General features: G+C 47.1%; 1 protein-coding gene across 5 annotated transcripts in view; it reads right to left on the bottom strand.

The window, feature by feature from the left end:
- Positions 1-12,062, bottom strand: part of URB1 (URB1 ribosome biogenesis factor) — an 84,340-nt gene that overhangs the window by 20,986 nt on the left and 51,292 nt on the right. For all 5 annotated transcript variants that reach the window (XR_009612476.3, XR_009612477.3, XM_060640381.3 and 2 more), the window contains 2 exons: positions 9,733-9,904; positions 9,132-9,234 (listed from right to left, as the gene is read on the bottom strand). Coding sequence is in view for 3 of the 5 variants with exons in the window: in XM_060640381.3 (XP_060496364.3) it covers positions 9,132-9,234; positions 9,733-9,904 (275 nt within the window). In the remaining 2 variants the exon portion in view is untranslated. The remainder of the gene's footprint in view (positions 1-9,131; positions 9,235-9,732; positions 9,905-12,062) is intronic.

The following is a 12,062-nucleotide window of genomic DNA, read 5'->3' as shown; positions in this document are numbered from 1 at the left end:
CAGATATACAAGGGGACCCCAAGGACCACAACTTAAAGGGCTTGGTTACCAATAACAAAATTCAGGACGCTTTAAACCCTCTTTAAGAAAGACCCAGGCCCTTTTACAACATAAATACTGTCATAAGTTAGAAGATAAAACCTGTGAAGAAAAACCTTGGGACAGAGATGGGTCACCATGTTTAAAAATGATGACGCAGGGTTTGGTCATGACCATCACCCATGCAGATGTTCTTTAGGCTGAGGCTCCGGTGATGTGGTTAAATGAGGCACTAAATACAAACCAAGTGAAAAGAACACCCACAAACCACGTGAAATGTGCAATCTTGGAATATACTATCTATTGATAAAAGATACACCACTAATGATGTTTTTAAAAAGCCAAGTTTTTTTTTCTTCTTTTCCCAAAGTGAGACTTTTAAAAGGGTAATTTTGGCAAATTAAACACGTTGAGCATGAACAGTAAGAGAAAAACTACCCATCAGCTACTCCTCTGTACTGTAATCCAAACAGCTACACGCATGGGCACGCGATGGTCCCCCAGTGAGTGGCTGCCCAAAGGTGCTGAATTCACTTTAAACCATAAAGTGTCCTTGTCCCTCAGAAGTAGCACAGCTCCTTGTAACTTCCACCAGCACTGCCTCCCCCCACCGCCCCGCGAAGGGCAACCAATGGCTGCGTGGATGCTTCCGCACGGTCCCCTTCCTCTTTCTCAATGTTTACGCCGCCTCAAAGGAGAACCAGGATTTCCACTTCCAGCCAAAAGTGGCAGAAACCGGATTCCCCTGTCCACCTGAAGCAACTAAAAAACCAGACTGAACAAATAAAACAAGGATTTTCAAGACACTGGACATGAGGCGATAAAGGAGAGCAATCTCCAAGAGTGAAAATGAACAGGATGAACCTTCCGAGAGTCCCAGCTCGCAGCCTGGAGGCTTCTAGGCTGAGACTGGAGAGCTCGGGGTTGTGTGAGAGAGATGGAGCAGGAGGCCTGGGAGGCCAAGGCGGCCAGATGTCACAAGGGAGAGTCCCAGAGAAGAGAGTTCCACGGAGAGAGCACCAGGCTCTTTGGCCGAGTGCCCCGCCCCGGCAAGAGTGTACGAGGAAGCTACCGAGGCTGAGGACCAAAGACAACCCCAGGCTCACACCTGCCTGGACATGGGTCCTGTCCCACCAGCCCGGGTGAAACCCTCACATTCACCGGGAGAGGGCACACTGCTTAGCAGGGTGTTTCTTCAGTGGTGAGGTGAAGTCTGTCTGTCCTGGACTAAAATGCTGCTTTGGGGGCGCCTGGGTGGCGCAGTCGGTTAGGCATCCGACTTCAGCCAGGTCACGATCTCGCGGTCCGTGAGTTCGAGCCCCGCGTCGGGCTCTGGGCTGATGGCTCGGAGCCTGGAGCCTGTTTCCGATTCTGTGTCTCCCTCTCTCTCTGCCCCTCCCCCGTTCATGCTCTGTCTCTCTCTGTCCCAAAAATAAATAAAAAACGTTGAAAAAAAAAAAAATAAATAAAATGCTGCTTTGGTCCTACCTAACAGAGATGCAAAGCAAGGCTGGAAGGATCAAATCATGTCTAAGCAGCTCAAATGTGTCCTAGAACAAAGCTCAAGAACATTCACAGGAATACGAACATATCCAGCAGCAGGGCGCCTGAGCGGCTCAGTTGGTAAAGCATCTGATTCTTGATTTCAGCTCGGGTCAAGATCTCAGTTTATGAGTTTGAGCCCCGCTCGAATTCCTCTTTCCCTCTCTCTCTCTGTGCCTCCCCAGCTTCCGTGCATGTGTGCGTGCGTATTCTCAAAATAAATCAATAAACTTAAAAAAATAAAAAATATCCAGCACCAAATAAGGTAAAATTCATAGTGTCTGCTTTACACTAAAAAATTATCAGACATTCAAACAAGAAGGAATATAGCCCATTAGAAAAATCCACCATTTGAAGATGACTCAGATAGGACAAAGGTAACAGAACTAGAATTCTAGTGTAACTAATATAACTATATTCTACGTGTACAAGGAGCTAGAGACAATACTGAAAATGTTAACTAGACACATGGAAGCTATAAAAACCCAAACCAAGGTTCCAAAGATGAAAATTAAAATGTCAGAGATGAAAAATGCCCTGAAGGAGATTATTAACAGATTAGACATTACAGAAAAAGAGATTAATGAACTCTAAGACAGCAACAGAAATGATCCAAATTGAAACACACAGAGAAAAAAAATTTTACACCAGGAACAGAACATCAGTGAGCTGTGGGATCATTTTCAAGCGGGCTAATATATGTGTAGTTGAAGTCCTGAAAAGTTTGAAGAAACAATGGCCAAAGCTTTTCCAAATTTGACAAGAACTATAAACCTACAGAGCCAAGCTCACTGAACACCCCAACTACAAGAAACATAAACAAAGTCACACGAAAGCACATAATTAAACTGCTTGAAACCAATAAGAAAATCTTCAAAGCAGTCACACAACGTATACAGAAACAAAAGTAGGAACGACGGTTGGTTGCTTGTTAGACACAATGCAATCCAAAAATCAGGTGGCATCATCTTTCAAGTACGGTAAGAAAAAAAACCTGTCAGTCTAGAATTTTATACCCCATGAAAACCTTTTAAAAGTTAAGGTTTTTTTCCTATGAAAAACCTGAAAGAACTGATTAGCAGACATGAATGACCAGAATTCTTTTTTGAGAGAGACAGACAGACAGACAGACTGCGCAATCGGGGCAGGAGAGACAGAGAGAATCTTAAACAGGTCCCATGCTCATTGTAGAGAGAGCCCGATTCCACAATGTTGGGATCATGACCTAAGCCGAAAATCAAAAAGTCAGACACTCAACTGACTGAGTCATCCAGGTGCCCCTCTTTTTTATTAATTTTATTTATTGTGTGAGAGAGAGAAAGAGTACAAGCAGGGGAAGGGCAGAAAGAGGGAGAGAGAATCCCAAGCAGGCTCTGTGCTATCAGGGATTTAATTTCACAAACCATGAGATCATGACTTGAGCCGAGATTAAGAGTCAGACACCCAACTGACTGAGTCACCCAGGTACCCCTCAACTACAAGAGCTCTTTTTTTTTAACTTTTTGTGAGGGGGGAGGGGCAGAAAGAGAGGGAGACACAAAATCTGAAGCAGTCTCCAGTATCAACACAGAGCCCGATGTGAGGCCTGAATTTACAGACTGTGAGATCATGACCTGAGCCAAAGTTGGACGCTTAACCGACTGAGCCACCCAGGCGCCCCTGAAACTACAAGAATTCTTAAAGGAAGTACTTCAGACAGAAGGAAGGAGATAGGAATCTGAGTCTACACAGAGGAATGAAGAGAACCAGAAAGGGCAACTGTAAAATGATAAATATAAGACATTTAAATCTCTTTAAAAGGTAACCGACAATCTGAAGCAAAAACAACAACATATTGTGGGTGTCACAGCACACAGGAGTAAAACGTATGGTAAGAACAGCATGGAAAGCCAGGAGGGGCAGGGATGGATTAAGACTGTTGTACGGTGCTTCTACTATCCACAGAGTGGTATATAATCCCACTTGAAAGTGAACTGCAATAAACTGAAGGGGAGTACTACACACCCTAACACACACACACACACACACACACACACACACACACACACACACACACGTGTACTGTAGCTAAAAGCCAACAAAGAAAACAACACAGAATCGGACCAATAATCACACTAAATGTAAAGGGTGTACACATTTCAACTAAAAGGCAGAGATGGTCAGACTGGATTTCAAAAAGGCAGAGCCCAAATCCATGTGTCAACAGGAAACCACTTTTAATACCAACATGCAGATTACAAGTAAAAGGATGAAAAAAGAATAATGGGAAGCCTCTTGGGCTCCAAGAGTATACAGACTAAATTTTATCATTTCTAACAAGTGACTAGTTTTGATGAGGAGGGAAAACTGAAAAAGCTTTAAAAAAAAAACATCCAACTGTGGGATAGCATACTGTTTTGGGAAAGACGAGATGTGGTTAAGATACAGCTACACACCTCCATAACCAACACACGTAAATGGAATATACTTGAGAGCGAGAACAGTCTAAACATTTAATATCACGCTCACTAAAAACAGCTAATACTCAGCTGGCTAGGGTATTTTTAGTAATCAGCGACATTCTCTAAGACAAATGGACTTTCCACGTGTCCATGAGGAAAAGTCAATTTCACGTCGGTGGTCATCTGCTGTTTCATGAAGTCCTGGCTTTGTAACATTTAAGGAAAAAAGCTGCCATGGGGGTGCAGAAAGTATAATAGGCTATTAAAAAAAACGGTTATAAACACCACCACTCTGTTTCAGGGCCCTCGCAAACAGCAATTTGGCCTTGTTATAACAGATCTTCAGATGCTACCTGAAGATTAAAGATTCAACCAGGCTCAACCAGCATGGTTCTCCAGGATTAAAATAAAAAGCAGCCCCTCTTTTGTGGGCTTCAGTGGTGGTATTATGGAGCTGCCAGGCTCCTCCTGACGCCTCCTTCTACACCACTTCCCTCCGGGGCGGCCTGGCAGGTGAGAGAGGAGTCCACGGGGCCTGTGTCCCCGTGGTCTGGTGACGAGGCTCAGAGAGCTGCACACCGGCCTCCCTGTTTGGTGGCACACGTGATTTAGAGCTGAAGATCTCAGCCCAGTTCTGTTGAGGGCAAGAATTCACTGTGGAAAAAGCATCTGTCACTGTCATTGCTAACAGCCCTGGCTGACCCTGTTTCTCAGCCAAGGACTCAAAGCAGGGAAGCAGTAAGGTTAAGAAAACAGGTTCCCCTTTTTAGCAAAAGGCTGAACGGGAGAAGTGAGACTGTAGTTTCTCTGAAGTCTGGCAGTCACGCTTAAAAACTAATCACATGCCCAATTTAGGATCGCAAGACGTTAGCAACACTTGGACCCAGGTGTCACTGCAGGAAGTAACAACGTTTTGTCGAGAGCTTTCTGTGCTACACACGGTACGAAGGACTCACGAGCATAATGTGGGGTAAACGGAGCTGAGACAAGAGAACACATAATACATAAAGTTCAAATACAGGGCGCTGGCTCCTGTTGGGGAGGAAGGGATACTGACTAGGGAGAGCTGCCCACTATGTTCTGCTCCTTGATCCAGCTGGTGATTTCACCAAAACTCCCACCACACACATAGGATTTGTGGTCGTTTCTCTACATCACACTTCAATTAAAGTTCATTTAAAACATTCTTTGTGATGGGGCGCCTGGGTGGCTCAGTCGGTTAAGCGTCCGATTTTGGCTCAGGTCACGATCTCACAGTTTGTGGGTTCGAGCCCCACGTCGGGCTCTGTGCTGACAGCTCCAAGCCTGGAGCCTGCCTAGGATTCTGTGTCTCCTTCTCTCTCTCTCTCCATCCCTCCCCTGCTCGCGTGCTCTCTCTCTCAGATATAAATAAACATTAAAAAAAAAAGTTAAAAAACAAAACAAAACATTCTTCATGCTTGCTTCACCAGAGCAAAAGCAAAGAGAAAAACACGTGTTAAAAAGAATATGAAAAATAGATTCATGATTTAATTCAACAACAATAAACCTAGCCTACATTGGCCATATGCTGTTCATAGATTTCTGTTCTGTTCAACTTACCGTTTTACTGCTAGAAATTTCCCTACAAACTGGTATGCTTCCTTTTATCAGACGACAAAATTTATTTAAAACATTACGTTTCTACTTTTTGTTCTGGACGATAAGTATTCCTGAGCAAAATTTAATGACCTAATTTTTGTTTGTTTCTTTTAATATTTTCATACTTTCGTATCTCTATCCACCTCTATACTTTTCAAAATTTTCTGCTTTACTGTGAATGACTTTAGTGCAACTGGTATTTTAAGCTACCACAAATCCTTTTTAGGGCAGGCATGTTTTGCAAATCTTCCTACCTGTATCATGCCAATAGAACTTAAAATAGGCTGTGTTTGGAGATTTCCCTAACTTAAAAGCCCACTTCCTAATTAGCTCTCTTCACAAAAGGCCTCCCAGACACTGTCCTCCCAACCCAAAAAGGGCAATCTTCAAGATTCCGAGAAAAACACTGTGTCCTATTTTTAGTACTTTTCTATTAGTGTCGTCCAAGCCTCTGCCTTCTGTCTCTTAAAAGCTCTATTAAGAGACCAAGCAACCGACTAAATGATTTGTTGTAATCCACTCAAGTTACCTCATATTTGCAGACTGTGGAAAATCTATTTTCACATTTGATGAGAAACAGACCTCATCAGTGCTGCCAGGGCAGGGGTGGGGGAAGGAGAGCTTCCGGGCCGCACGCTGGTCCATGTGCCTAGGTTAATCTGCTGCGAAGTCACCGGGACGGTTAAGATACCTGCTTGCCATTACGGCGATCTGCGGCGGACCTGAAATGCCTGGCTCTCCAGCAGATGAAATCTAGCTCAGCCACAGAACACCACACCTCCGGAGGCCAGGGCACTACAGCAACCCCAGGGGCCACCAGTGGGAAAGCCCTGAGGAGACCCAGCCCTGTCATCCTGTTGTTAGGAAAGGCAGCACCAATCTGTTCACGCTGGAGCATAAAAAGACACCTTTAAATCTTTTTTTTTTTTTTTAAATGTTTATTTTTTGAGAGAGAGAGAAAAACAGAGCGCAAACAGGGGAGGGGCAGAGAGAGAGAGGAAGACACAGAAGCCGAAGCAGGCTCCAGGCTCTGAGCTGTCGGCACAGAGCCTGACACGTGGCTTGAACCCACGAACTGTGAGATCACGACCTGAGCCGAAGTCACTTAACCAACTGAGCCACCCAGGTGCCCCATAAAAAGACAACTTCAAGCTGAAAAACGAACAGAACGGCACGGATAAGGAGACATGGTCTCCTAGTGTACCTAAATCCACGTGGATGTTAAGTTCAGCAGGAAGGAGCCTGGGGTCCCTGCCGGCATGGCCACGGCAAAGAGCAGAGACGGGGACCGTGCGCCTCTACCCGCACACCACGCCTGTCCCTGGGCGGCCGTCTGCGCAGGCCTGGCTAGAGTCATGACAGATCTCAAAGAAGCAAGCTGGGCCCAGGAACGCATGCGAGGAACAGGTAACGTGTCCCCACTAGGAAGAAACAATGATGAGAGGTCGGGTGGGAAGGAGAGTTTCACCGCACACCCTTTGGTACCACCTGACTTTTGAACTGTGAATATGACATCTAATGGTAAAAATTACTTAAATTAGATGTATAATTCTGGGACGATGGAGTTGACGATATTTTCTCTACTTTTACTAGTAAGTACAACTCAAATATACTGGACAGATGTTAAGACGACTCTAAAAGGTGGAAAGGAAGCTGACCGGCTGGGGGACCTCAGGTGAGTTCCCTGTTTTCTTTCTGCTTCTGGTGTCCCAGACTTCGAGCTGAAGAAGCCAGCAACTCCGAAAATCAACAGGCACAGACAATACCTGAACAAAAGCCTACTCTTTCTAGTCTCTAGACAAAAGACTAGAAAAGAAGCAGCCTAGCCAGACAGAAAACTCAGGTAATAAATAACTGCTCTGCTTCAGCCAAACACCTCACAGAAAGCCGCGGGGCTGGCGCCCACCCGCGCCAGTGAAGGCAAGTGCGGAGCCCGGCCTTCAGCCTGCCAGGCTGTGACACAGAGCCCCAAGTCCCCTGCCGGATTGGCGTCTGTCAGAGGAAGCCTAGATGGAAGTAGGGGGAGGGAGGCAGTAACCAGAGGCCCCTCCTGCCCCCTACTGGGCATCAGAGGCTTGTCAGGGGGAGGCCCAGTGAAGAGCAGTCATGGGCCACTCTAGCCTCTCCAGCCAGGAATACCAATACAAGTGTGATCCATAAATAGGAAAACCACTAGATTGGACTTGGCCAGAACAAAAAACTTTGCCTCTGTCAAAGACTTTGTGAAGAGGATGAAAAGGTAAGCTACGGATTGGGAGAAAATATTTGTAAACCGCATATGCAACGAAGGATGAGTATCTAGAATATATAAAGAACCCTCAAAAGTCAACAGTAAAAAAAAAAAAAAAAAAAAAAAATCCTATTAGAAAATGGGCAAAAGAGGGGCACCTGCGTGACTCAGTTAAGCGTCTGACTTTGGCTCAGGTCATGATCTCACGGTCCGTGAGTTCGAGCCCCGCGTCGGGCTCTGTGCTGACAGCTCGGAGCCTGGAGCCTGCTTCAGATTCTGTGTCTCCCTCTCTCTCTGCCCCTCCCCTGCTCATGCTCTGTCTCTCTCTCTGTCTCAAAAATAAATAAAAACATTAAAAAAAAATTTTTTTTTTAAAAAAGAAAATGAGCAAAAGACATGACCTGACATTTCAACAAAGAGGACGTACAGATGGCAAATGAACCACAAGACGCTGGACATCATCAGCCACTAGGAAAATGCACATTAAAACCACAATGGGATATGACACACTTGTCGCTGACGAAATGTCCCAAACCAACAGAGCTGCCTGACCTGGGAATCAGACCCGTCCGCCCTAGTGGGTACATGTGCGTATGTCTGCGTTCTGCCTCCTCCCTCCCGTTCACTCATGAAGACTCCCATCCTCAGGCTACTAGACACAAAATACAATTTCAAAAATATACTTAAGCCAAGAAAAAACCAACCTCGGCAGGCTCTCACTCATTCTCAAGGATAAAATCTGGTGGTACTGGGTCACTACCTAATGAGAATTCAGAAAAGCCTCTTGCTACAGAGTTAGAAAAAGATCAAGCGTGAAGGGACGCTCCCAAATTTTAAAATTATAATTTTTTTTTTTCAAATCAATATATTCAAAACATTCACTGTTACTTTCCTGAAAAGGTGAGAAGGCAGATAAGGATCCTCCTGGGATTAATTACAATCCTCAATTATCACGGTGGGGACTACCATGAGAGACCCGCTCCTCCGGGGGCACCTGGGTGGCTCAGTAGATTGAGTGTCCGACTTCAGCTCAGGCCATGATCTCACAATTTGTGAGTTCCAGCCCTGCATCGGGCTCTGTGCTGATGGCTCAGAGCCTGGAGCCTGCTTGGGATTCTGTGTCTCCCGCTCTCTCTGCCCCTCCCCCGCTCATGCTCGCTCGCTCTCTCGCCCTCAAAAATAAATAAACATTAAAAAAAATTTTTGTTTAGAAAAGAAGCCCGCTCCTCCAGCTGCGCACCAGAGAAGGCTGCAGTTACCTGGCCTGGTCAATTCACTGAAGAGATGCAGGAGAAAGCAGGGGTCATAAAGGCCATCTAGATCCACTGTGCTCCTGTCTTTGAAGATCAGTTCCTGTCCATCCTGAAATAGCCCGAAACAAAAAGATGTGTGGTTTGGCCTCTTAAACGTAGGAACATGTGAATGCTCACCCACTGTATCTAGAGTTCCAATTATTGTGAATATTCAAAAGCATAAAGTAAAATGGCTCTGTAAAAAAACTGCTTCTGCATGAAATGGATATCGTTGGCTCTGCTTCGAGTTAGCCTTTCTTACGGGGGAAGTTACAAATGAAATACGCACAGCCGGTGCTCATAACTGTCGAAGCTAAGTGACGGGCCAATGGGGGTCCTGTCTTGGTAGCTTTGCGTACAGTTGGGATTTTACTTAACTTGATGTTAACAAACCCTAAGAGAAATAGCACGGCATGTCACAGGATGCACAGTGTGCCAAAGTAGAGGGTGCAAACAGAACCCTCAAAGGAGCAAGCACCACGGCACTCACAGCTGCCAGGCAAGCACAACGGCACCCGTGGCTGCCGGGAGCGTTCCCCAACAGCTCTGCCCTGGGGGCCCCCTGCACCTCAGGGGGCAGCAGCCTCCGGTTCTGGGGGAAGTGGAGGATGGTCTTCATCATCCGGTCCCGATCCAGCAGGCGGAGGATGTCGCCGACGCTCGGCTGCTGCCACAGCGACTTGCCCAGACTCCGGCACGTCTTGTGATGCTCCACAGCCACTGGGCCCCACAGCAGCACTCTGGAGCGGGACAAGGGAGAGCACACTGGTCACAGGGCCCCACGGGAGCAGAATCGACGCTGATGACAATGACCGTCATGGGCAGCTTGGTCCAGCAGCCAGCACACTCCAGGCATTGTCCAGAGCATGTATCATTTCATTTCCATCATGACACAGGGGGAAGAGGGGTGGTGGAGATGCCAGCAATGAAGAGGGTGTGTGTGTGGGGGGGGGGGGGACAATGACACCTGTATGGAGCTTATGATGTGCCACTTACTCTAAAGCCCCCACACCCATTAATTCGCTTATCTGTGTAACAACCCCATAAGGTAGGTACTGTTGCTACTCCCATTTTGCAAACGGGGGAAGAGACACCAAGAGGGTTAAGAAAGTGGCTCAGCTAGTCAATTGCCCAGCGGGTTAGTGGCACAGCTGGAAGGCAGAACTGGGGGGGGGTCTGGCTCGAGTCCTTCCTTGATCACAGCAGCAGAATCCTGGCTGCCTGATGACGCTTTACCGATTCAAACCCTCTCCTGTTCACAGGTGGCCGCGAGTAGAGCAGGTCTGCACGAACAGCCTTCTGGTCGTCCCTGCCTCGAGTCTTTTATATAAACACCTCGACCTTTTATGCCACCAACACCCATTACAGCTGCCCCCAAGAAACCACCTCGCCTTCCTCCTCCCTCCCTCCCCACTACCTCCTCCCCACCTCCCCACTGCTAGAGGATGCTCCCTGAAAGCCCAGCTCAGAGGAGGGCCATGTCTCTGTCCCAAAATGTCTATCAGCTATCTCGTTGCCTGGATGGAAATGATATTATTTCAGTCTGATATTTAAAACCCTTACCAACCAGCCTGTCTAGCTTTCCCACCACCTTGTCCCTACACATATCCTGTGATGCACAGAAGCTGACCTCACCGTGCCCAGAAATGTATGACTTTCCCGACTCACAGCCATTGAGACACTGTTCCCTCCACATGGTGTCCCCAGGCTCCGCCACCAACTTCAGCTGCATCAAATCCCTCCAATGCCAACCCTGTCACGAAGCATTCCCTGGTTCCATGACCGCCGGCCTTCACCACCAAAGGCCAATCAAAAGGAGTTACACTTACAACAATCTGACCCCCTCAACAGACAGCAAGACTGTGTCTTACTCCTCTAGGTATTCTCAACAGCGCTGACCCAGCACCCAGCCCTGGCAAGGGCTCAATGAACCTATCTTTGAATTCTCGATACACGCTCATTTCTGTGCAGATCAACGACAGTCATTCAAGTCAAAAAATAGTCTGGGGCGCCTGGGTGACTTCATTGGTTGAGTGTCTTGACTCTTTATTTTGGCTCAGGTCTTGTTCTCATGGTCCCTCGTGAGTTTGAGCCCTAAGTCGGGCTCTGCAGTGACAGTGTGGAGCCTGCTTGGGGTTCTCTCTCTCCCTCTGCCTCTCCCCTGTTCATGCTCTTTCTCTCTCTCTCTCAAAATATAAACAAACATTTAACACATAAATAAATAACCTTCTTTTCGAGGCTGTTCCCTGGTGAGTAAACAGGCAAGCAGCTAACAGACTGGATACGCACGTCGAACGGGCACCATTTACTAGCATGAGATCCGTCCGCCGAACGTCCGCAGGGCTCCTGTGTGGCTCCCTAGTCTCGGGCCTGCTCCTCCAGGGACGGATGTGACATTCACGTTGGCTCTGAGGAGACTCTTCTGTTACTTCGCCGCACAGAGTTGTGCGAGCACCACCTCCCCTCTCCTGGGCTGAGAGCTGGCGGCTCCCATAACCAGCTCTGACCCGTCCTCCTCGAGCAGCCCATTCAACTTCCTTCACTCTCGCAGACAGAAGGTGTTCTGAGGCCCAAGTGAGACTAAAACGGCTCTTTCTTCCCTTTGCTCTCCTCTCCCTTACGTACACGAGGACCATTTATTTATTCCAGAAAGGGTACAGGTGATGCGGCACCAATTCCAAAGCAGTAGGTGAGGCCAGTTCGTTAGGGGAAGGAAAAGAATGTTTATTCATGACCTGGGCATTCTTAAGAGATAGAAACGGGTTTTTTTTGTTTTTGTTTTTCCTCCTGTGGGGGTTGGGTGGCTTCTCAGCTAATACTGCTTTTATCTTTAAATCAAAAAGGGGGGGGGGCAGCGGGGGAGGGCACCTGGGTGGCTCAGTCGGTTGAGTCTAACTT

This window comes from Panthera onca, chromosome C2 (genome assembly GCF_046562875.1).
Source record: "Panthera onca isolate mPanOnc1 chromosome C2, mPanOnc1 haplotype 2, whole genome shotgun sequence".
Lineage (NCBI taxonomy): Eukaryota > Metazoa > Chordata > Mammalia > Carnivora > Felidae > Panthera > Panthera onca.
This window is presented reverse-complemented; position numbering and strand designations above follow the sequence as displayed.